The sequence below is a fragment of the Micropterus dolomieu genome, linkage group LG04 (genome assembly GCF_021292245.1).
Source record: "Micropterus dolomieu isolate WLL.071019.BEF.003 ecotype Adirondacks linkage group LG04, ASM2129224v1, whole genome shotgun sequence".
Lineage (NCBI taxonomy): Eukaryota > Metazoa > Chordata > Actinopteri > Centrarchiformes > Centrarchidae > Micropterus > Micropterus dolomieu.
Genome location: NC_060153.1, coordinates 14,879,523 through 14,903,721, shown reverse-complemented (window position 1 = coordinate 14,903,721; position 24,199 = coordinate 14,879,523). Strand labels below are relative to the sequence as shown.

At 41.4% G+C, this 24,199-nt stretch overlaps 1 protein-coding gene and 1 long non-coding RNA gene across 3 annotated transcripts in view; one reads left to right on the top strand and one right to left on the bottom strand.

The window, feature by feature from the left end:
- Window positions 1-346: 346 nt before the first annotated feature.
- Window positions 347-24,199, bottom strand: part of ptprdb (protein tyrosine phosphatase receptor type Db) — a 147,317-nt gene continuing 123,464 nt past the window's right edge. For both annotated transcript variants that reach the window (XM_046046387.1, XM_046046388.1), the window contains 16 exons: window positions 23,647-23,871; window positions 23,393-23,553; window positions 22,462-22,473; window positions 21,732-21,844; window positions 20,790-20,887; window positions 18,821-18,944; window positions 16,429-16,604; window positions 13,368-13,487; window positions 12,281-12,435; window positions 10,315-10,600; window positions 6,654-6,832; window positions 6,340-6,466; window positions 5,552-5,677; window positions 5,275-5,429; window positions 3,839-3,974; window positions 347-3,735 (listed from right to left, as the gene is read on the bottom strand). In XM_046046387.1, the coding sequence (XP_045902343.1) occupies window positions 3,667-3,735; window positions 3,839-3,974; window positions 5,275-5,429; window positions 5,552-5,677; window positions 6,340-6,466; window positions 6,654-6,832; window positions 10,315-10,600; window positions 12,281-12,435; window positions 13,368-13,487; window positions 16,429-16,604; window positions 18,821-18,944; window positions 20,790-20,887; window positions 21,732-21,844; window positions 22,462-22,473; window positions 23,393-23,553; window positions 23,647-23,871 (2,262 nt within the window). In that variant the 3' untranslated portion in view covers window positions 347-3,666. The remainder of the gene's footprint in view (window positions 3,736-3,838; window positions 3,975-5,274; window positions 5,430-5,551; window positions 5,678-6,339; window positions 6,467-6,653; window positions 6,833-10,314; window positions 10,601-12,280; window positions 12,436-13,367; window positions 13,488-16,428; window positions 16,605-18,820; window positions 18,945-20,789; window positions 20,888-21,731; window positions 21,845-22,461; window positions 22,474-23,392; window positions 23,554-23,646; window positions 23,872-24,199) is intronic.
- Window positions 20,229-23,614, top strand: LOC123969216. The gene is made up of 2 exons (XR_006824681.1): window positions 20,229-20,397; window positions 21,717-23,614. It is a non-coding gene; the product is annotated as an uncharacterized LOC123969216 (long non-coding RNA).

The window sequence follows — 24,199 nt, the reverse complement described above, 5'->3', positions numbered from 1 at the left end:
AAATCACTGAAACAGCTGAGACCAATAACTGCCTGGAAGTAAAAATGTAGAAAAGAATGCATAGTAGGCTGTTAAATATCCCTGTTAAATGGTCTGTACTAATAGTACTAAATTATACATGGTCCTTTAAAAAAACAAGTACAATCCATGCCCTAATGTCATCCTTTTACAACATGAATCATTTAAGTAGGAGTTAGAAAAAAATGCTTAATTTGAGACAGTTTGGAGCTTGTTTCTGTAGCATTTCAAACACGGAAATCACAATTGACTTCTATCACAGTGTCTTACCAGCAATGTAAAGGCAGCCAAAAATAATAATACCGACATACAAAACGACAGCCGTAGCAATTATTTCACTTGAGTTTATTTGTAACAAATGAAACTTGTGTCGACAGAGAACAGAAATCCATACAGACCTGTTTTTCGGTTTTCACACACTCCGAGAACGAATGTAAGAAAATAAAAAGCACTTGTTGACTCGGAGCAGAAAACAAACAAACAAAAAAGTTTACATTTACAGACCAATTGGAGGTAACTGATCCAAGTAACACACCATATTTTCGTTTTTATACAATTTATAAACTCCAGTTTTATCCATCTACATGATACATTGGGGGTAAAATAGAACACTTTTTTTGTGAGACTTCTCTTTTTGTGGTACAACAAATCCACAATGTGATGTATTGCACATAACTGCTGTGCCATAAACTGTGATTTCAGGTGCATCCTTTTATCACTCTGTATATCTGATAGATTTTTATTCACTCTTTACCATAATCCTTTATTTATTTATTCATTTATTTATTCAATTACTCTCTGTGTTTTGTGTTATTTACATATACACAACCATGTGAGCATTACAGGATCCATCTTTACTGAGTTCAAGTAAAACTCCTTTTGGTGGTGGGGAGGTGGGGGCTATCAGAGATAATAAGATACTAGTATTAGTGCATAGTACAAAGAGAGAAAGTGCAAGTCTTCCCATAACAGGTGCGACCATAGGGGCATCTCAAAAGTGGTACCATGCATACAAAAAAAAAACGACAACAGGGTTACTGTAAGATGGTGGAAAACTGTCAACGACCCCTTGCATGGTCAAGCGTTAATGGAGGTCCAAAAAGAAAAAAAGACGTAGCTTCTGTGTCATTGGAGACGTAGCGTAGCACCTGAACTTCTCTCAGCTTTTGTCGTTAAATGAAAAATATATATTGTAGACATCAGAACGTGGAAAACAGATGACCAGTTTGACTGATTTTAGGTGAAGGGCTTCAGGTGGGATACATGAGTGTTACCATAGGGTTTGCAGTTTAGCTTTTTTCTCAAAACTGACAGAGATAACCACTGCCTTTCGGCTTTATATAGACTTCTACATAGCTGAGTAAGTATGGCTTGTCTGAGCCAGCTGACAGTCCGTGCCAAAAGTTGCTAGTGTGGCCAAAATTTCATGGCAGTCAAACTTAAGTCAGAATGAAAGAGTATATACACAAAGCTTGTGCAAAGTGTCCCAGGAAGTAAAAGACAGAAAGCTGTCAACATAGAAACTTTTTTCTTTCCACACTGATCAGACTATCCTGCTGATAACCTATTTTGAAACCACATGTAGTTGAGTCTCATGTAAGATATGATTAGTAGCTGTTGTTTTTATTTTCGTATTTAAAGAGATATGATGATGTTGTTGCTGGGTTGAAAGTAATGAGTACAACTATCCAGCCTACACAGAGCCTCCCATACATAATTTCACAGCCAAAAACAGAACACACAAGACACTTATTCACATACTGTAACATAACAAAATCATATGCACAGACATTCAGTTCACATACGCACAAGCATACACACGTAAAATACACACAAAAAAACCCTTTAAAGTAACTTTATCAAAATAGGCGTGTAATATAAGGCACTAGAAATCTAAAATCAAAATACTTATTAGATGCTGTTTGAAATATGAGTCTGATCATTCGTTGGTTTCCGTGACACATAGAAGGATGACATCATCTACTGGAGTTGTGACGTGATAAAAGATCTACTTCCTAAGAGGACGTCCCTCTGTTTGGACAGGTTAAACGGTGGTGAGAACCATATGGAGCGTAACATCCTTGTGTCTGGAAAATGATGCACCGTCATCAGTATCGTCATCATAATGGCATATAACTGCAGTTAGTGACTTGACACAAAAATATATAATACATCTACTTATTGCACACTGAATCAGACAGAGAGAAAAGTCATAGGTGAGCATTTCAGTGAGACAATTGTTCCTTCCCCGACCTTCCCATCCCACCCTGTCTTCTACATCCCTTTCTCGCTCCCTGCTTGAGAAATCTTTGTGAAGCTTAATTGGACACATAAATACTTTTTTTCTCATATTTTGCTTTCTGTGCATACTCTCTGTAGTTGTGTTTTATCTGGCTTTCTCACAACCTGCAAACAGAACATCTTGGCAAGATTCTTCTTTCTGGTAGCAGCAGGGTTAATACTGTACCTCTATGGGCCCATTGGGAATTCAAAAATGGCTGCCCTCACTGACACACTGCAGGCCAGGTAGAAATAAGGTCCTGTGTGCATGCGAAACGTGTGTGCGTGGGTAGAGAATACAGGAGAGTGACACCCAATTGTGGTGTTTTTCATAGCATTGTGAACATTTTCCACACTAGATTTGATTGTACAATTTAAAACAGTACCGTATCACTTAAAAAAAATCGCTACAGCTCATTTGATTACACAGAAAAAGAAAGAAAAATTACAACTTTGTAACGTTGGTGGGGACAAAGTCATAAATCTGTAAAAAACAAAAACAGAACGTGCCACAAGGAATACCCAGTTTTTAAAAAACAAGATAGTCACATATCTATATTTTTCTAAAAAACTAAATGAATGTTTTACTTTGTGGTATGCATTTTAAACCTCTCTTTTAAATTTCCCTTATCTTAAATCGTGAAGCATAAGGTTGAACTGGTGGTTTTTATTACTGTATGGTAGAAATATCTTCTTTATCATTCACAGGAAACGAGAGTCTGTTTCCTAAAACAAAACAGAAAAAAACACTTCGTGGTTTCTTTTCTTTTGGGATGTGTGTTCTTTTTTGATACGGTGTGCTCTGTGTTTTCAGTCTCCTGTTGGCAATTCTCTGGTGCTCAAAAGTCCCAGTTCTTTCAGTCCACGAGGCTTCCATAAGATGGATTTTGTAGACTCCTTCTAGACAGTCCTCAAGATAGAAAAATCTAAATTTCCTGTGACAGCTAAATACTGTAGCCGGGTCCTGTATTTACGTTGGTGATGCTACACTGGTGGTGGACGAGGTGAGAGTTCCACACCCAAACAATGTAAAGCAACCTGGGTGCTCACAAAAGCACTGAAAATGAATAAAAATCAATATCTGATCAAGTATTCTGATTGGAACAGTGGTTGAAGTTGCTTCTTCAGACTGACCAATGGGTGTGTTTGGGCTGAGGGTGGAAGGAAACACCCTTGTCAAGCAGGTTACTATGGCTCAGTTAGAGGTGCTGTTTCTGGGTACGGGATAAGCCGATGGTCCCCCGTCACTCTGCATGTGGTGGTAAAAATCTTCAAAGACACATCGCAGCCTAGTGCATTAATTCAGGCCGCGTGTGACCAAAGAAAAGTGCACTAGGTGGGATGTGGCATGAGAGACGACCACTGGGTTTATGTTGCATAGTGATCAAAGCTTCCCAGGTACTCCAGACTGGCCCGGTAGCAGAACTGGTACTGGTCCTGGAGGGAGGCAGAAGAGTATCAAGTCAGTGACAGAGGGAAAAAGAGACGAGAGTTTGAGAAAGAGAGCATGGACTAGAAGGGAGAATCATAACAAGCTCACCTCTGTCTGAACGGTGGCAGGTCTCTGGGTGCGCAGCATCTTGACAGTCTGGAAGATATCCACCACTCCCTCGTACCTCATCCTCTCCAGCACGATGCTGAGTGTGATGAACACACCAGTCCTCCCTACTCCAGCACTGTTGGGGTACAGGTGGAAAACATATTTAGAGCTGGATGGATTTAGAACTGGAGCACCTGTAGTCATGTTTGATGAACTGAAGTGGCATGTTTACAATCATATAGAGAAGCTCCTCCCACTGGTTATTTTAGTAGTAGTGACCTAAATCGAATTGCTCACACGTAGCAAAGATCAGATACCCTTTGTATTATAAGCAAGGTAAGGTTTTTCAGATCTTTGACAGAGAAGTGAACACTAATATTGCTAATACGGCCTCATTACTAGGGCAGTGAGCTTTAGGCTAATGTCTAAAGATCATGACTCTTCATCCTCAGACCCCAGTCTCCAAACCCCTCCAGTTTGAATTTAATGGACTCCTTTTTACATAACCAAAGCACTTTAGAATTGGCCTCCCATTCACCCGTTCACACACCAATTGGCGATGAGCTACTATGCAAGGCACTGACTTAATCACTGGGAGCAATGGCTAAGTGTCTTGCCCAAGGACACCACAACATGTGGACAGATTTACATTTATTCATTTAGCCAACGCTTTTATCCAAAGCAACTTAAAATTGCTATATATGTCAGCCTCTGGAGCAACTAGGCGTTAAGTGTCTTGCTCAGGGACACAATGGTGGATGGGTCACAGTGGGGGATTGAACCCAGGTCTCTCAGACAAAGGGCATGTGTCTTATCCATTACTCCATCACCACCCAAGGAGGAGGAATCAAACCACCAAGGACGACTCAATCTAGCTGCTGAGTCCCACCTGCCCCGCTATTAACTGGGCTCATTGAAGATGGTCTTTTAGGGTAGATGTGAACTGGCTACAAAATATGGTTGGGTTCATATGACTATTACTGAAACCAATCTGTGGTTTGTCATGTTCATGCAGTATCTCTGATCAGTGTGTATGCCAATGACACATATAAACTGTTCCATATTTGTTTAGGGCACTGGTTAGATCTGCAAAAAGTGCTTTGTTTTAAACTACTATCAACTGCACATAGTCTATTTGAATCAGACTCTAATGTGTTTTGTCTTTACAGTATTTAGTTCATTTAATTACTACAGTGATCACATGTACAGATGCGTGACAAATTCAGGTCTTTGAGGGATGAACACCTACAAAAAAATATTCCCTCATTTGGTGTGTCAAAATCATGGTGTCAGTCCCGAATTCCGCAATGGTGTTCAAGTCCTTCAAAATCCGTTTCTCCACTCATTTATTTAGGGTTTTCTTAAGTTTGTCACAATAAACACAGTGATCACAGTTTATAAAATATTGAGGAGTTAGTGGGAAGAATAGATCTTACCTGCAGTGCACAGTTATTGGCCCATCCTGGCCAAACTGTTCTTTAGTTTTGTGCACCTGGCCAATGAAATCAATGAAACCCTCCCCTGATTTTGGCACTCCTTGCTCTGGCCAGTCAGTAAACTGGAACTGACGAACTGTTCGAGATTGGCCGTCCTGGAGGAAGAGAATGTGTTTTTTCTTATTATTTAAAATTACAGAAATAATGTTAATCCAGTAAAAAAATTATACCTTCTTACACGCTCACACATAAACACAAACGCAGGGGGATCACTCACCCTGGCATCAGTGACTTTGAACTCTCGGAGGATGTACTGGGGCATGTTGTACTCAGCCATGGGATCCACCACAAAGTACTGGTACCTGGCTGAGCGCTCTGCCGGCCAGTACTGGTGACATTTCTCCTGCAGAAGGACAGCACAGATGCTTCTGTTCAGAGCTTTACATCACGTCTAGGTGATTCAGTGTGAATGGAGAACAATGTCTGGATACTTTGTCAAGAAAATGTCTGCCTGACTTCTGAAATTCATTGTTCACTTGAAGACAGTCTTGTGCCAGATGAGATATGATGGCATAACTCACATCACAATCAATATGTTGCTTGCACTTTCAGTGCTTCATATACTGTTTTTAATCTTGCTGCTTGCAAAAATTATGGCAATCAGGGTCCTCTCATGGTGAGGAAATCTCAGAATTTGCTTTTGCTAATAGAAAGACATAGAGGAAGGGGAAACAAATGTAGAAGTCCTTCACTAATTATAATGTTACAGTACGTGTTTGCGTAAAATTAATCATGCAATCAAGAGCAAATCACCATCTGATAATTTGGGTCGCATCGAAACCTTGTCCATCGTTTCAAGAATTGAATTAGTGTGGGTTTGTAAGACTTTGATCCCTACAAGCACCGGATCTACAAGCCTTTAGACCAGTAAAATTAGAGGTTTGCTTCCCAGTAGAGCCAGTACCCTAGATGGCGTACTTGAAACATTAGTGTGTGTGTGTGTGTGTGTGTGTGTGTGTGTGTGTGTGTGTGTGTGTGTGTGTGTGTGTGTATCTGTATCCATACCCGTCCCATTTCTCTCAGTTTTGTTAGCATGACAACTATGGTGGAGTTGTGTTCCCACAGCATCCTCCAATAGTCCTCTGTGGTCTCAGCCAGCGGGCCTTGGGTTGCTATGTAGGCCTTCTGCTGCCTACAAACAAAAATACATGAATCAAATACTCTACATATGCACTGTCTTGACTCATTTTACTTCAAATGAAGCTATGCTAGAGTTGACATTCTCTGTAAACTGTTTGACCTTTGAGTCTACATATAGTAACTGAATGAACAAAATTTTAAACTAAATGCCACCAAACAAAAAGGAGCATAAAAAAGACCTGTATCCATCAATGAAGCTGGCGTTGATGTAGTCAGATCCCTCCACTCCTCTGATTGGCTGCAGACACACACGCGTGGTCTCGTAGGGCATGATGTTCACCAGCCGGTTCTTGAACTTGTTGCATGGCAAGTTGGCACTCACAAACCGTGATGTGTGGGCCTTGGCACTGGCCAGACGCTAGAGAAGAAAAGAAATCAGTATTTTATAATATTAAGCTGACTGACATATGAAGAATATTTTACATATTCTTAAATATGAGCCTAATAAGTGGTTTTGGTGAGAATAGACAAAACATAAAGAAAGCCAAGGGGGAGGAAGGAAGAAGGGGAGTAATGGGAACAAGCAAGGATGGATGGATTAAAGGAAGGAGGAGAAATACTGGGGGAAATAAAAAAGTAAGTTCAGACATATTCAAGGACCTCATTCAAATGTATTTAGCACAAGCCTTGGTTTTCCTCTGGCATACTGGACAACTGAAATTAGAAAATGAGCTTGACTCTGCAGGCCCGAGGATATTTAGTCACACATCTTCAATTGAATAAAAAAAGAAATGGGGCGATATAGGGGGACAAGGGCAGTGGTAGCCAATGGGAGAGGGAATATAATAAGATGAACGAGAGGAGGAAGAAGAAAATCAGGAGTCGGGGGGGAGGAAACCACAGGGCCCCACACTGTCTTAATGCACATATGTGAACCACAGTTGATCCTGCACCAGTGGGAACAAAAACCTGAAACACACACATTCATATGGATACGTGCAGACAGTGAGCACATAGCATACATTCTCTCTCACACTCGACCATTGGATGACATGGCTTGAAATGAAAGACAGAACAACGGAGAATAGGCAGAGGGAAACCGCAGACTCAGGAGGGGAAACAATGGGGTCTCATGAACTGAACCTCGACCATTGGTGACTACCCGAGCGCTGTGGGAGAAACAGCAGTACCTTTTTTTCTTACAGACAGACCGAGCTATAAAATCCCACACTAACCGCAAGTTCACCAGTTCATTTGGGCACTCTGAACCCAGTTTCCAGTGCCAACAACAGTAATTCTTCTAGTCGTTTGGTTTGAATTTGACTCGGTCTTATCAATAGAGTCTGGCACACAAAACATTTTATTGCTTTGATAGGTGCCATTATTTTCACCATCTGTTAAGCTTGGATAAAATCTGTTGGCAACCTCTTTAAACTCAGCCAGTAAACTCTCTGTGAAAGGAAACAAAAACAGTGTGTCGTAATAGAGTGTTGGATTACCAAAACTTGCCAGAGAAGCTAAATTTCTTTCTTTTCTCACACACACACATGCTTCAACAGTCTGTGATTTTATTTGGGGGATGCAACGCCGCTCCTCCATGAGAAATTCCATCCTTTTGGTGTTTTGTTGATGAAGGTGGAAAGTGCCGTTTCTGTCCCATAAGTGAGTGAGATGAAATCTGGTGACTGGCACAACCCTGGCATATGTTTTACATCAATATAAGGCTGAGCAAACAGTTCAGCAAGCGTTTGGTTCATTGTCATTCTGAGGAGACCGCTGCCATTAGGACAGGAATGCCAGAGTATGGGATGAAGGAGATTGCTTAGAGTGGCTTTGTGTTTACTTTGCCCTCTGAGCGTCTGAGCAGACGTGAACCATTCCAGGAAAAATTTAAGCCACCTGCTTTCAATATATACCTGTATGGCTAAAACTGATTCTCTTTCCACCCAGCCAAACCAGACGGGGTCTGCTGAGAACTCGTCTGGCAAGAGGTAAATATCACAGTAAACAAAACAAAAGCAGCAAAAATAAAATGAAAATAACTCCTCACTCCTCAATAACACTCTGAATCCCTTATGTAGGCACTCCTCTTGCTTGTATATTAATGCCTATGTTCGGTGTTCTCACTTTGATTTCTGATTTGTTGCTTAGGCTAAATGTTTAAAAATGCTAATATGATCTTTTTAATTCAATTTAATTTTACTATAAACTGCAACTTTCTGTCCAACATAATTTGTTTTTTTTGTGTATACCCATCAAACTTCCAAAACTATGATGCTTTCTAAAACCGTCAGTAGAACCCTCTTACCTTGGATTCAAAAGGTACAATCCTATAATCCCCTTCAAATCCAACCATCCATCTTGAGTATATGAAACTCTCAGAGGGGGAACTGTTAACAGCCCTGGGAAAGATGCTCAGTGACTATCAAGGTCAGGAATTCAAGGTTCATACATACTGCATATCCTTGTAGAGAAGGTTGTTCTCAAGCTGTGTTGAAGAGAACCATCTTCCTATGAACATCTTCAGCAGTTACTAAATAGATCTGGGTGTGATATTGTTTAGCCAACTGCAAACGGGAGGTGCTCAGAATCACGTCAAGTTTCAACATCTACAGTTACATAAATGAACTAACTTAATCTGCTGATGTGGACCATGTGATGCAGTCGAAAGCTCCAGAACATCTACTAAATGGATTTCGAGATAAGATTGCTTTGTGAATAGACGTGAGGCAGAAATATTTGCTGTTTCAACTGGCTATGTACTACAGAGAGTGGCATTGTGTATTTGTCCCAAAGACATGTTGTTCTTGAAATCTCCTTTCATTCATTTTAATTGACTTTCCTGTTTATTTTCATTGTACTATATGACACAATCTTGAGTTTCTAAGTTTGGGAAGTACAATTCTGGACTTGCACCATTAGACATCAACATTATATTGGACAAAAAAAACCCCAGATTATTATTAAAGGACAATTTTGGGAAACAATCTTATTCTCTTTCTTGCAGAGAGTTCAATCTGAAGCTGGTGCCAGCAGCCGGTTAACTTAGCTTAGCATGAAGACTGGAAACAGAGAAACAGCTAGCTTAGCTCTGTCAAATGCTAAATATATCTGCCTACCAGTACCTCCACAGCTCACTTGTTAAGACGTAGCTTATGTGAAAGAAATAGTCCATCACATTACATCCCAGTAAAACCAAGAAATGTCCTTTTTACACGTATGTTTTTGTACAAATGAAGCAAACGAGATAAAATTAAATAAAATATTATTTAAGTCAACTGGTACTGTTAACAAGTGCAGGTAGATTTTGTTAACTTCACACAGACCCTGGCTCCCCCTGTTTCCAGAGGTCTTCTGCTAAGATAAGCTAAGGTAACTGGCTGCTGACACCATCTTAATATTGAATGACATCAGCGTGGTATTGATGTTCTCAATTAGAACGGCAAGTATGTTAATAAGCATTTTTTCCTAAATATCAAACTTATCCTTTAAGTAAGAATACCTTAACTACAACTTTTAGACCTCTGCACCTTGATGAAGGTTTCTCAGGATCCAGCCTCACCTTAATCTCCAGCTCCAAGCCTTTGATGTTTTATACAACAAACACAGTGACCATATAATGTATTTTCTTTATGCGTGCAGGATGCCCAGTAGGTAGAGAGACCATCTTTAGAGAGTGTGAGCAGGCACTGAATATCTACAGTACCAACTTCAGGGATGTTATTGTGTAGCTGACCCTGATATCTTGCCTTATGTGTGGAGAGGGACAAGGAAAAGGTGACTCTCCCTTAAGGAGCCCAGTGAAGAGTCACATTATTATCATTAATAGGTTTTATGAACCATCATAAATCAGATGGACCTACTTTTACAACCTTGAAGGACACGGTGATTAGTCCTCACCTTGAACTCCAGCTCCATGCCGGTGACATTCTCTCCTGGTTCGATCTGCGTCAGTCTCTGGATGTAGGAGTACAGGTTCCTTGCGGGGACCTCGGTGTTCCCGCAGGTCACAGCCTCCAGCAGTGCATCGTGAATGAAGATGTACTGGTCCTCCGTCTGAACCATGTAGTTCCTCTGGGAGCGCATCAGCGTGACGTGGCCGTAGATGTCGATGGTCTTCTCATGCTTTATTCGCTCCGCCATGGCGTCGATCACGATGAAGCAGCCCGTGCGACCCACTCCAGCACTGATGAAAAAAAGTGGGGGGGAACAGACAGTGATGAGATTTTCTTATGTAAGGTGGGGGTATGAGCTGTGGAGCAAATAATTTTCCTGAGTGTGTGCTGTGTCTTCAAACCTAGTACTAATCTGGCCCTGTTGCACATTGCGAAAGCTCTAGCATACTGTGCCTAAATCAAAGCATCACAAAGATGCCAGCCAGCAATATTTCCAACAAAGGACATAAAAATTGACATCAGCGATGAGTCAGCATCACCTTCTGACTGGCATTAGGAAAATATCCTCTCCTATCGACATACAATCCAGAAATATAATACATTTAGCTGTCCACCCAAACATTTCACGTTTTTGCTGTGCTAGTACCTAAATGGTGAAACACCCTGACCAAGCAGGTTTCTGCAAGTGAATAAAAACCTCTTTATATTGTTAAATTAATATCAGTGTGTACAAGTGTGTGCGCGTACACTAGTGTGTGGTGTTGTTCAGATGGAATGAAATTCGGTCCATTGTTTGATAGAGGCGCTGCTTGATATGTTAAGGCACATTATGATGGAGTTTTGCCAGGATAATTAAATTTGACTGATAATCCTGTTAGATACTCCATCTGACTGCTACGGAAGATTAGGAAGAGCTCCTCTCCTGACAACCTTTTCACCCCCCTCCCGCCCTCATCTCCCTGCCTCTTCTATCTTCACTGTAAGTACCCTTCCAACACTCTCACACCAGCCCCGCCACTTTTTCACTCTCACATTTGTAGGGGTTTTTTTAGACTCCATTTTCTCTCCACTTTCTCTTTTCTTTAATTCATCATCTCCATTCACCGTGTCCTGGATTCGACCTCACCTTCTCTCATTCTGCACATATCTCCTCCTCTAACTCCCAGTCCCTAGCTAACTCTCCCTCTCAATCATCTCTCAATCCCCATTTTTCTTCCTTTCTCTCTCTTCCTTCCACATCTATACCTCGCTAATTCTTCCTCCTGAGAGCTACTGCTCCATATTCCCTCCACTACCTTCCGTCTTCTTCTCTCCTTCACTCGCTGGTAAGAGTGAATAGCAGCTTCATTCCAGCTCTGCAGCTCACCACTGTGCCAAGACTGTAATGACAAGTTTCCAACTAACGCATGAGCGTCCTGCTGCTCAGACAACAGCTCATTTGAATATAAACTTATGAACCCTGATCTACCACCAGCTTAAACGGTAAATAGTCAACACTGAATGCTACTTATGGAAAACAGAGTCAGCATGGCGGTTGCTGCTGTTGTTAAACCTTACAGATGATGGAGGTTGTTAAGGGAGGAATGTGGGTGTCTGAGCCAGTGAGGATGGTTTGGGGTTTGCATAATGGCAGGTCAATCTCATTTCAGCTCAGGACCTATGAATGATCTTATACAAGTGCTCTTGGACTCTTGTTGATTTTCACAGACTTTTTGGCTTTTGAAAATTATGCTGCCAAGTAAAACCCAAAATAACACATAAGTGTTTTATGCAAGTGCACACACACAAGCACACACAGAGTTAAGGACCAAATCATTTTCTTTTTGGTCAGGGACTTTGGACAGGGATTATCTCCCTTGGTGATTTTAGGATTTATTTTGGTACAGTGAATTACAAGAATGTCTAACCTAAAGCAATAAAAATATGGATGAAGCACCGACAAAAACACACACACACACACACAAACACACCTGCAATGGACGACCATGGGTCCCGCATCTGGCGGGTTGCAGGCCTTGACCCTGCGCAGGAAGGCTAAGAAGGGTGTAGGGTGTTCAGGCACCCCGTGGTCTGGCCAGGCCGTAAACTGGAAGTGACGAACCTCACGCTTCTCATTGGAGCCGCTCTGGATAAGTGTGTTAAAAGGTAAAGCTGGTGTTACTCTAAATTTTTCAACAACATATAGTGTTCCATGAAAAGACCAGAATCCACAATGTTTTAGTCTGCCTTTCAATACTTTCAGACATCCCTACCCTCTCTGTGGTACTCAGCTCCTGGCCCATTCATTCCTACTGAAGATGTAAATCTTTAAAAACAGGTCACAAATACAGTATATAGTTCCATTTTTGAAAAGGAGCTCAATAATATCATAAAACGGTTTGGGAAATATTACTAAAAGTAAATTGCTTATTTGTGGGGTTATTTTCAACCATGGATTAATACACCTTTGGTGGCCCAGTGAGTATTTATGGAGGCAGGATGGTCTGTGAGATTAACTCAAAATAACTACATTGCCCATGTTCATGATAATAAAGGAACATGTCACTTAGAACAACAGTCAATGATGTGTTTTTAATAGTTTTTGAGCAACAAGAGAGGTCTGTGGCACAGAGGAATAAACTGCATTACATCAGGCTATGGTTACGCCGACAACTCTTGCTAGTAGGATCAATTCATTGTTTTGTCGTTTATAGAATAAGAAAAATAGAACATCACCAGATCTTTCCTTCAAAATGTGCAGCAAATAATTCAAGGCTAGCATACACATGTGAACAAACTCTATGAATTTACTTTTGGTTTACTGAACCAGACATGTGATCAATTTTAGGTGAGACAATAATTGAGACATTTGCTTTTTTCTATTCAACAAGTACTTCCGAGAAAAAATAGGCCCACAATTATGTCACAACTCACTTTAAATCTCATTGGAAGGATCAATGATGTATGACAAAGTAACTGTGATGTGACCTCAATCAAGCTCAAACTAGTATGGATAAATATTTCGACAGATCAATATACACACAACCCTGTTACGCTCCACTGCACATGTCATGTTACCTTGTAAAGAGCGAAGGTCCGGACAGAGTAGGTGGCCAGCTCCACTGTGTCCAGCAGAGTGACCTGGATTAGGCCGTAGGTCTCTGTGCCCCGTGTTGGCCAGTACTGATCACACTTCACCTACAAGGGAAGAGGGAAGAAGCTGTGAGAGATGCAGAGCAGTTTGTATACGTCTTTACATTTTTTTTTTGTGAAAGAAGAGAGAAAGAGGGAGCTGACTTGGGTGCGTGTGAAAGTGTACAGATGCAAAAAAAATAAAGAAAAAAACAGAAAGAAAAAGGAGGAGAGTGTTGAAGCAGATCAGAGAGTGAGTTTACAAAATTCAGACAGTTATGTACGGAAAAAATGTGCATATATAGTAGTGAGGACCCAGCGTGTGAAAGAGGTTTTAGTAAGTGTGTGGGGTGAAGAGTGACAGAGAGAGAGAGATAGTGAGGAGAAAGAGTTCTGTTTTCTGGGGTGTGATCCTGCATTGTCTCAAATACTAGAAAACTGTGTGGCATGAAATTGCCATAGGTTGGTGGGCTCTCACAAAGATCCACCACAGAGCTGGAACAGCCAAGTTATATCTAAAGTTCAACCCTCACAGTTCAGCTTTACATCGCCCTACATTCCAACTTCACAAACCCCTACAAAGCTACACCCCAAATCTCAGCATCCATAACCACTGAAATACCTAGAATTGCCCCATATAAGGAGGGCATATTTGTAGTTCTTCTGCTCAGCCTTGGAGACCACAGAGGAGAGAGGAAAAAAATCCCAGAGGAAATGGATGGGGGTTGGAGGGCCTTGGCAGAATCAGGCCAAACCAAACGTTATGTGCTGATCCCTCCAGTCCTCACATCAAAGACAGCAGGGAGCTCAGCTCAGCTCGCTCTGCATTCCACTGCTCCAGACTGGGGATTATGCGTTTTGGCCCGGGACATTCAGGCTGTAATTACAGCTTTTCAACTGTTGTTTTCCCACCAGACCTTGAGACACTGTGGGGACAGGAATGGTCGTCCACGTAGGGGGGCCAGACCACTGCCAAAGACTAAACAGGATTGCAGTAAATGCCTGGTGTGAAGACTATATTATGCATTGATATATGGGCTAACAACATAACTGTGACCTGCTTTTTTGTGGTTTGATTGGTGCTAAAAGGAAGGATTCTGGCAAAATTCCCACAGTGGGACCATCTGCGATCATCTGTGTTGTTAACGCGTAAACACCTAATGGCATAATGTTGAAAGGTGTTAAATGAGATTAAATCATTTCCCCCAACTCGTGATGATGTAGCCAGCATGTGAAAAAAAACTTTCTTTAATAGCTACATCCTCTGCTGCATAACCACTAGATAGGAAGATAGAAAAACAGTGGTGTGGGTGTGATCATGCAAACTGTAGACACTAATGTGCACTGTTTCTCAACTGCAGTGGTTACAATAAAACCCATTTCAGACCAATTTAACTATGAGCGCCTTTGTGGTGAGTTGAAAATAAATGCTGCATTCTCACTCAATGCACTGGCTATTGCACAGAAAAAAAGGGCACTGAATAGAGAAAAAAAAGGTAAGGAGAAAACCATGTGAGGTGAGATTGCATTTTAAAAGGGATTAGCAAAGGAGAGAAAGAGATGTCTTGCCTTAGAGAAGAAATAAGAGGGCATCTGAGGGTCAAACAGACACAACAGAGACAGTTGGAAAAAGTTGTAAAAGGAAACAGAGTTTTAACACAGGACACAGGTTAATAGGAAAAGAAGCACAGATGAGAGGAAAGGATCATTTTCTGAACAGGGCTCCGGACACAATTGGTTAGCACTTAATCATGATTCATACCTCAAGCCATTCTTGTTCATTTTATTCTAACATGACATTCCCATTACATTGAATTTTTACTCAAGCGCACATTCTGTTAACAACTAAATGCCTTCAAGCTAAATGATTTTGTAATTCATTACCAAACCCCAATTTAGCTGCACTTGTAATTCCCCCAGGTCTTGCTCACCATTCTACTTCATTATATTCTACTGTATTCTTTTCTATTCGGATCAACTGCATGACATCTTGTGCTATCCACTCTAACTTCTCACTCGCACTTTTAGCTTCGTCACCATTATGATACTAGCTGCTTTTTGGTTTATTTTGTAAACTATTTTTGTGCTGCATGACGTGCCCTCTCTTTGTCTCTCCCGTTCTGTTAAATCCTCTACCGTCTTTACACATCCTAAAAGATGAATGTCCTGTCCTGTCCAGGTCTGTCTTGTACCCCCTCACTGCTCTCAGTATTTCTCTCACTTTACTGTAAATTAACGTTGAAAAATCATTGTTGCACTTCTCACCTTTATCCTACAGTTTTTATTCAGGCTCAGCCAGACACACCAAACTCTTCTACATCATTCCCTGTTCTTCTTAACCCCACTATCTACCAAAACCAGTCCTATTCTAACAGTGAACATGCTTTATGCTTTTCTGTGCTGGCAGTGCAACATCCGGGCTTCACACTACGTGTCACTGCTGTTCTTCTAAGAATTACTGACCTCCACAACGTTTCCTCCAAAAACGTGTGAAAAGCAGGCTGCTACAGCTAAACCGAAGAAATAATGCACTGCCATGTACAGCATGTAGTGACTACTACATAACACGCTCGCTAATGTACAGTGAGAAGGAAATAAAGGCCTGGCCCACTTGCTTCATAAACAAAACATCTGTCAGGATGTAAAGACTGTAGTAGTGTTTGTAGTACCATTTATTCCACAATGTCTAGTGTTATTCTACAGTACCTTTGTAGTCTATGCTATCCTACAGATCCCTATGCTAATCTACCACGGTATATACTTCCCCCTTCTGTAGTATGCTAACCTCCCATCTGTTGTCCAATCCCAGCACTTTGCCCACAAATGTGTCTTAATATTATATCATGACATCCTAATATTTGCTATCCTAAAGTGGCCTATACTATCGTAGTGCTCCTTCATCTTCGCTTCTCTTCCCTTGGGCAACAGTATATTGTGTTTGCTTAGTGCTGTGCTTCCCTGTCCTGCTGTCCCATACTCCCATGTTCTTCCATCCCCTTTTTCTTACCCGTGACTTCTCTTCCAGCTTGGTCATCATGATAATGTTGGCTGTGTGCTGCTCCCAGACCATCCTCCAGAAGTCCCCGAAGGTCTCTGGGAGGGATCCTTGAGTGGCGATATAGGCATTCTGACGGCGGTAGCCATCAATATAGTTAGCGTTGATGTAGTCACTGCCTGGGACACCTGCAAAATGAGGAAAAAGTGGAAGTTAGGGAGGTCGAAGGAAAGCAAATGGAAAGAGATGTGTGCGAGGTGAGGAGGAGAATGGATTGTGACGGATTGAGGTGGGAGAGAAAGGAGAGAATAAACAGAGGGGAGCAGGTGGGTGAAATAGATGCCACTGGCGTTCATGTCTATCCACTGCATCATATGTATGATGAATGGCATTAGGCCTTCTGCACTGATCACTCAGCAACACTCAATGTAATTTTCTTTGCAGATGAACCTGATTCTTATTCTGATTTATGGTGAAATAATCTATATGGATTATTTAAAGTCTACTGAAAGCATGAAAGCAGGTTTATGTCCCAGTAATAAAGGGTGTGGTTCATATGAGGTCATGGCCGGGAGATTAATGTTTTCACAGGGCCAAGCATCCTTTGGTGTTGGATTGTTCAGCCGTCTTGTTTTATAATACAAGCTAAGACGATCACGGGCCTAATCTGAGTATACTCTGGATGTGTCGCTTTGAATGGCAATATGACTGTAAGGCCGTCTCTGTGTAAGACTCGGCTGACACCGCTTGTCCTGGAAGGGATTGTGTGTATGTGTGTCTGTGTGTGATGTGAGAGACCGTCTGTGTGTGTTTGATTTAGGATCAGTCCTGCTCATCTGGGGCCTAATACCATAATCCCAAAAATCACTGAGTCATAGCTCAAACATGCACACACACACACCAAAACACCAAAGTACACACACAGACATACACACAGACGTGCACACGTGCATTCAGCCGTGACCCGATTCTGCCGAAGTGGGACACAAAACTCCTTTTGAGTCGTCTGATGGTAGTTTACATCTAAAAAGATAGAAGTCAATGAGCAAACAGTAGAAACCAGACAAGAAAGAAACTCTGATTCTATTCCTGCAGCTTAGTTTATAAACACTTAGTTCCATACAGTCACAAAACCCCAAGCCACCATCACATACACACAGTGGGGAAACACGCATTTAAATGACTGGGCAGGAGTACCGGGTGCTTACACAACTTATTTTAAATTGGATGGGGACAGGCAGTAAGAAGAGCTTCGAACATATGTTTATCAACCTCAGTCTTTCAAAGACAGCTTGGCTAAACGCTTTGATGTGCTACAACTTTATTGCAAGGGACTAGAGCAAAAGACACACACACTTCCAGTCACTTGGTGGCTACACTGGCTTGGCAGAGAGCGTGAGTTCATGAGCATGTGTGGAGGAGCCGGGGTGCTAAAGTGCATATCTATGCTTGTGCACATCCTGGGCATGTGTTTTGAATCTATAGTAGAGTATGTATGTGTGTGTGTGTGTGTGTGTGTGTGTGTGTGTGTGTGTGTGTGTGTGTGTGTGTGTTTGTTTGTGTGTTCTTGTGTGTTTGGACATACTCAAGAGTATACGTGTTTTCTAAGCTGAAAGAATGCCAGGCAGCCAGGGCTCCAGGACAGGCGTGGGTGGAAGGGCTGCTCACACATGCTCTGCCCAGATAAGGCTCATCTGTTTGGGCTTGGCCTCCCACTGCCTCCCTCTCTCCACAGTGGAGCTGCCAGTTTCTCTGCCTCAGGTCTTTCCCAGCTGAGGTGGGTGAGTGCGCTTCAAAACGCACACTGAGAACAGGACTGAGACTATTTTTCTACTTATTTTAGACCATTTATCAAATCCAGTGAAATGGGCGCAGCATGGTAATATATCAGTAAATAGGCTATAAATAAAGTGTGTATCTAATTTATCTCCATAAACATTAAAATGTTCAAGTGAGAGACCATATCAATCGTATGATGTGGTAACACAGTGGGTATAGACACAGCAGTTTGTCTGAATCCTGAAATAATGGCTCTTTGAATGTGTTGTGTGGGAATTGGCATCTATGTACTATTAAAATCCCTCATGGATAGAAGCTCTCAAATTCATACAATCTAAAACAAACATGTATGTACTTTACTTGTGACGATTCTCGTTGACATAATCTCGTTATGACTCCCTTTCTTTTATTCCCAATCTTAACCATCACAACAACATGCCCAATCTAAAAACCTAACCCGAACTGAACCCTGAAACCAAACCATAAACCTGAAACAGCCCTTTAAAGAAGTGAGGAACCAAAATGCCCTCACTTCCTAAAAATGTCCTCACAAAGATATACATACAAGAGTGCAGAGACACACACACCCATATATGCACACAAACACACTGGCAGTGTGTCTTACCCTCAATGCTGGAGAGTATAACCCGGGAGTGATCATAGGCAATGACGTTAGCGTAGCGGTTCTTTGGTTTGTTGACCTCCAAGTTGGAGTTCTCCCATGTGAACTGCTGACCGGGGTCGATGGACTACAAGATGCAAAAGACAGTCATTTTTTTGCTTAGAATGCTGATTAAAATGTTCATATTGATCAATCAGAGCTCACTTTCCAAAGAAACTGAGAATAAATAAGTTTGAACCCCTTTCGAACCCCTGCATGTACTGTCTGACTCTCCAGTAACATCATGCATACGCTATAAACATTACCACTTTAAATTAAGTTTGCAAGGATATGCCAATCTGCCTATAAATGCAGAATATGGCATCTATAAAAGCAAGAACTGGACAATTCTATAAACTTGAGCTTACAAGCATTGTCCAGTGTTGCTGCAGCAGAACCACACCATTAAAAACCAAGTATATACTGAAAATTAACAAGGTATTATGGAACTTGGACGAGAATGTCAGCAAACAGGATATCCTCTTTCAAGAAACAACAGCGATGTAGGGGCTTTCTGCTTTAGACAAAAAAAAAAAGCTACTACAGAAAGATGATAAAAATGCAATAAATTCCTCTGGGAGAGAAAGGATGGTTGTGTTAGACCAATACATAAAGTTCCTGGAGGGTAATTACAGTGTAACCATTGCTGTTAGCTGGGAGAGGCAGACATGAGGTCATTACGGGGCTGTCAATGGAGAGGGACGAAAGAGGAGAGAGCCAAAGCAATTTAGCAATTCTGAATATTATACGACACATAATTATGGTTTGGTTGGGGAACAAATGGACGGGAGTGGTACTGGATGAGTGCATGTACGTATGTGTGTGTATGTGTGCGCCTATGTGTGTTTGAGACTGGTTTCCGCGAGTTGCCCAACATCATGTGTGTCTGATTATTACACCGCAATCATTTCTGGCCTCTCTCTCTCTCCCTCAATCCCTCCTCCATCCATCGCTCTTGTTCCCTCGTTAGGGGTTCAGCACCGAACAAAGCACACAGTCATGCAGAGAGAATGTGAGGCTCAACAGAGTGGTTCCAACTCACACCACAATTACATACGACTTCTCCCTCACTGTCTCTTCCACCCTTCTTTATCCTCTCTCTCGACGCTTTTCTCCCTCAAACATCCTTGCTCTGTTTTTCTACTCTTTGCATAATGTGTCCTTGTCGTCCTCTATATACATATCTCTGTCACACACAATTTGTATCTCTCTTGTGGTATCCAATTAGAGCCTTATGTCTCCTTCTTCACCCAGAGGCCGTTGGTCTAAACTGATTTTTTTTTTTTTTTGCAAGAAAAAGAAAAACATTTTTAGTCCTTTAATAGCTCTCTGTGGAGCTCATTGTAATGCTAGCACAATTTGCTGCACAGCCTGCATGTTGGGAAATATTTCTACTGATGTGTTTTTTTTCTTATTTAGTGCCACAGTTCAACACACCAAGTTCAGGCACATTGTTATCTCCGAGAAGATGCCTTTTTGTTCCAGATTAACTGTGTTGCAATTTGGACGAAAACTAATCAGCTTGCTTCCTGTATCTCTTGGTGAGTTTGCTCTCTGTCGCTGCCTCTTTATTAGTATCTCTGTTTCTACTTCTTTCTCCACAAGAGAATAGAAATGAGGGCTCGATAAACATCTGGCTGTAAGCAAACTCTCTTTGAGCTTGCAATTTCAATTTCCCCCTTATATTTGTATAGATAACAACAAGACAGTAGAGAGAGGAAAATGCGCTTTATCTTGTACTGTTCTGTGAAGACGAATCAAAATGCAACTTCACTGCAGAGACTAAGTGAGGCCCAATCTACAGCGCTCACCACTGAAATTGAATCTGAGCAAAGAAATGACGAGTCAACGATAAATATGTGTGTGACTGCATCAAAACCAGATGAATTTCCCAAGTTAAAGATTTTCAGGGATAGATAATCAGCATTCCTACCTCGTACTCTTGAGAGAACTTGAGATTGTCGTTTGCCTTGAGGCGCTCAGTGTGATCTGCCAGCTCGGAGATGGGGACGGGCGGGTGACTTGCCATGCCTGCCGAGCACAGAAATCAAAAAAGAGGCCATTTGATACATGTACAACTGAACTCTTTTGGAGGAAAATGTTAAGAGTAAGGATTCTCAGAGGAGGTGTTGTTTAGTGTCCGTAGTCAGTGGAGGAAGCAAATGGAAGTGTTTTTATTGTTAAATGACCATTTTCTCTCCAGACAGACAGAAAGAACAATGTGCGTGTTGTGGAAGTTACTGAGGCACAGCAACATGTCCTCAGAGTATATGCACACTGCTGGTGAATAAGACACAGGCAGTTAAAAATTTAGTTTTTTGGGGGAAGGGGGAATTTTTATAGATGTATTCCAGAGACATTTTGATGAAATGTAGTTCAAGCAGCTTCGTCCTATATGGGATGGAAGGTTAGTTAGCATGAATATGGGGAAGAGAAAGAAAGAAAGAAAGAAAGAAAGAAAGACAGCAGAAAGAAGAGATCTATGGTGGACTAAGACCAACTAACTTGACAAACGGCGATAACCACGGTACACTGATACACGATAGGCTGAAAAGGGAAAGAACACAACAGTTAATCTTGTCTGTGAAGATTCTCAGTCATCCAGGTCATAGTTCTCCAAGGAAGGCTAAATCAAGGGCAACTGGACTTGGTTGAAGGTACCTGAAGACGTTTCGCCTCTCATCCAAGAGGCTTCTTGAAACCTCTCGGATAAGAGGCGAAGCGTCTTCAAGTATGTTCAACCAAGTCTAGTTGCCCTTGATTTAACCTTCCTTGGACACAGTTAATCTTATAAATACAACAAAGACTTTGAAAATCACTCATCAAACCACACGTGGTGTTTGTGCTTGTGTGTGTACAGCTGTGTCTACTTTACCTGGAGTCTGGAAGTTGATTCTGCGTAGCTCCACAGGGTCAGTGGGATGGTGGGACGACATGGCTTTGCTGCAGGGGAAACTGCCCTTCCTGCCTTCGGCCTCTGCCCTTTTCCTGGAATAACAGATCAACACACAGCGTTTACCTGATGAACTGAACCTTTTACTGCATGAAAAAAAGGCTGAATGAGGGGAAATGTGGGGATTAGTAAACGTACGCATAGCTGCAATTCTGGGGATTTTGTGTTTGAATAAATGGACCAGAGTGAGCCACATAAAATTTCTCCTTGGACATTTACAGGGATAGCTGTAATTTTCAGGAAATTTCTGTTTCAAATTCTACCAGAGCTTTGGTTGACTGCTGGTTTAGTGCTTTTTATATGTTAATGACTGGGTCATTGGCTGGGAAGGAGATGGGTGTCTGCTTTTTCACACTGACTGTGGCAGAGACTGTCAGGCTTATCTATGTAATCTATTGTCACATTTTCTTTCCTTCTTTTAGTTAAAATCATTTGCATGAACAAACTTTGCAGTGCAGTATCAATATTTACAATTGTATAACTTCCAGATTACAATTGATCCAGTACACTGTAGATTACTATGCAATCAAAGCAACATCAAGTGAATCCTGACACTAATGGGATCCATTATCCAAAGCATTCTTTGCAAAGGCTTTCTAAAGAAAACACCCCTGTAGGACAGAGGAAATGGTAATAGGTGGTGTTTGTTTACCTGTCAGGTTTGCTGGATCCAAACAGGGAGAAGAGCAGATAAAAAAACAAAACAGACAAGGATGAATAACATTAGTGTCCAATCAAAAAACATCAGGGACAACAGGGCTGAACTTGAACTTCATCATTAAAACTAGTTTAGTTGTTAAAAAGAACCTCCTACAGACACAAACATAAGCCTGATCCCATACACACCACATACACATCATCTCACAGTGCACCCTCTAACTGTGACATCTTCTATATAACAAAAAAGTGGAAATATGTAGCAAAATGCAAATTGGCCACAAGTGGGACTTTAATGGCTGTGGATCACCACAGGTTACACTCCAGGGTTTATGAACATATTATTACAACCAAGGTTAATACTTTTGCAATGCCACAATCAGTCACAGCAATTTATTATGTGCATTAACATAGCTCTAGCCAGAAGAACAGATGATTATTATGAATAATGCTAGTGGGTGATAATGTTATCATCCCCTATCTGGTTTGTTGGCTAACTTCCTGTATATAGAGTTTAAGAACAGATTACAGAAAAAACAGCGTTGAGAACTTGTGTTTCATAAATAATAATCTTCTATTATGACTACTTCATGTAGCCCTATCAATTCTTTCTGACATTAGAATAGACTGGGGACACTGAGAAGGGGGCGCATAGTGTCAGACTTTGACACACATATTTTGAGTTGAATACAGAGAGGAGAAACAAGCCAAATTGGAAATGAAAACAAGTTAATCCCTATTGAGTATCTGTTGCCCCTCTGTGAAGATGTAAGCTGCCTTCATAATTATTTTTCTTTACCTCATATTCACCAAAACGCTTAATCTTTCACCCTGTCTCTTCATGATTTCCTTCTCCCTTCTCTCACCAATCCAATACTTGATTAAACCATTTAAAAATCTTCCTGGCTCCATCAAGTTGCCCTTACCTCTTGAAGAGGAGAATGGCGATGACGATGCAGACAATGAAGATGACAGCCAGCACAGGCCCCACCACCCACAATAGACCCTCTTCCTCATCTACGATCGGCTGAGGATCCACATCCGATGAGGTCACGGGGTCAGAATAGGGGCTAGTGGCGTACATAGTCTGGAGGACGAAGTGGTTTTAGTGCATTTTTGCATATAAATTAAACAAAACTGCATTTAGATGGTGTGTGTGGGTGTTTGTGTTTTTACTCACATTCTCAGAGAGGTCTAGCAGTGCAAGCACAAAGAAAACATACTCCTGTCCGTTCTGCAGTGGACGGTTGCGGAAGTCACCATAGTTTCGCCCATCACCTAGTGTGAACTCCAGGGGTAGGGTTTTAAAGTGAGCAGTGACATAGGCCTTAGGATCTGACTGGCCAGCCTGTCTGCGGATGCGGAGGGCACGACTGACACTGGTCCTGTTGATCTCTTTCAGGAGCTGAAAGGGAAGAAAACAGAGGACAGGTAGACAGGGACAAAGAGGGGAGAGGGAGGCGGAGATGATGGAGGGGGAAATTAAACAAAGGCAGCAATGGGTTTGACAGAAAAGATGAGAAAAATATTAAAAATGGGGGAACAACAGCATCAACTGATTATATTTTTCATCTAATATATGCCAAGTTCAAACATAGTGCAACATGAAAGGCCATCAATCACACTGCAAATCAACAATTTACTTTCTCTGATACAGTAAGAGCAATCTAGCCATTCTTTGAAATTGTAAAATTATTTTCCCACAAACACATTTGCTTAATATTTAGAGATTG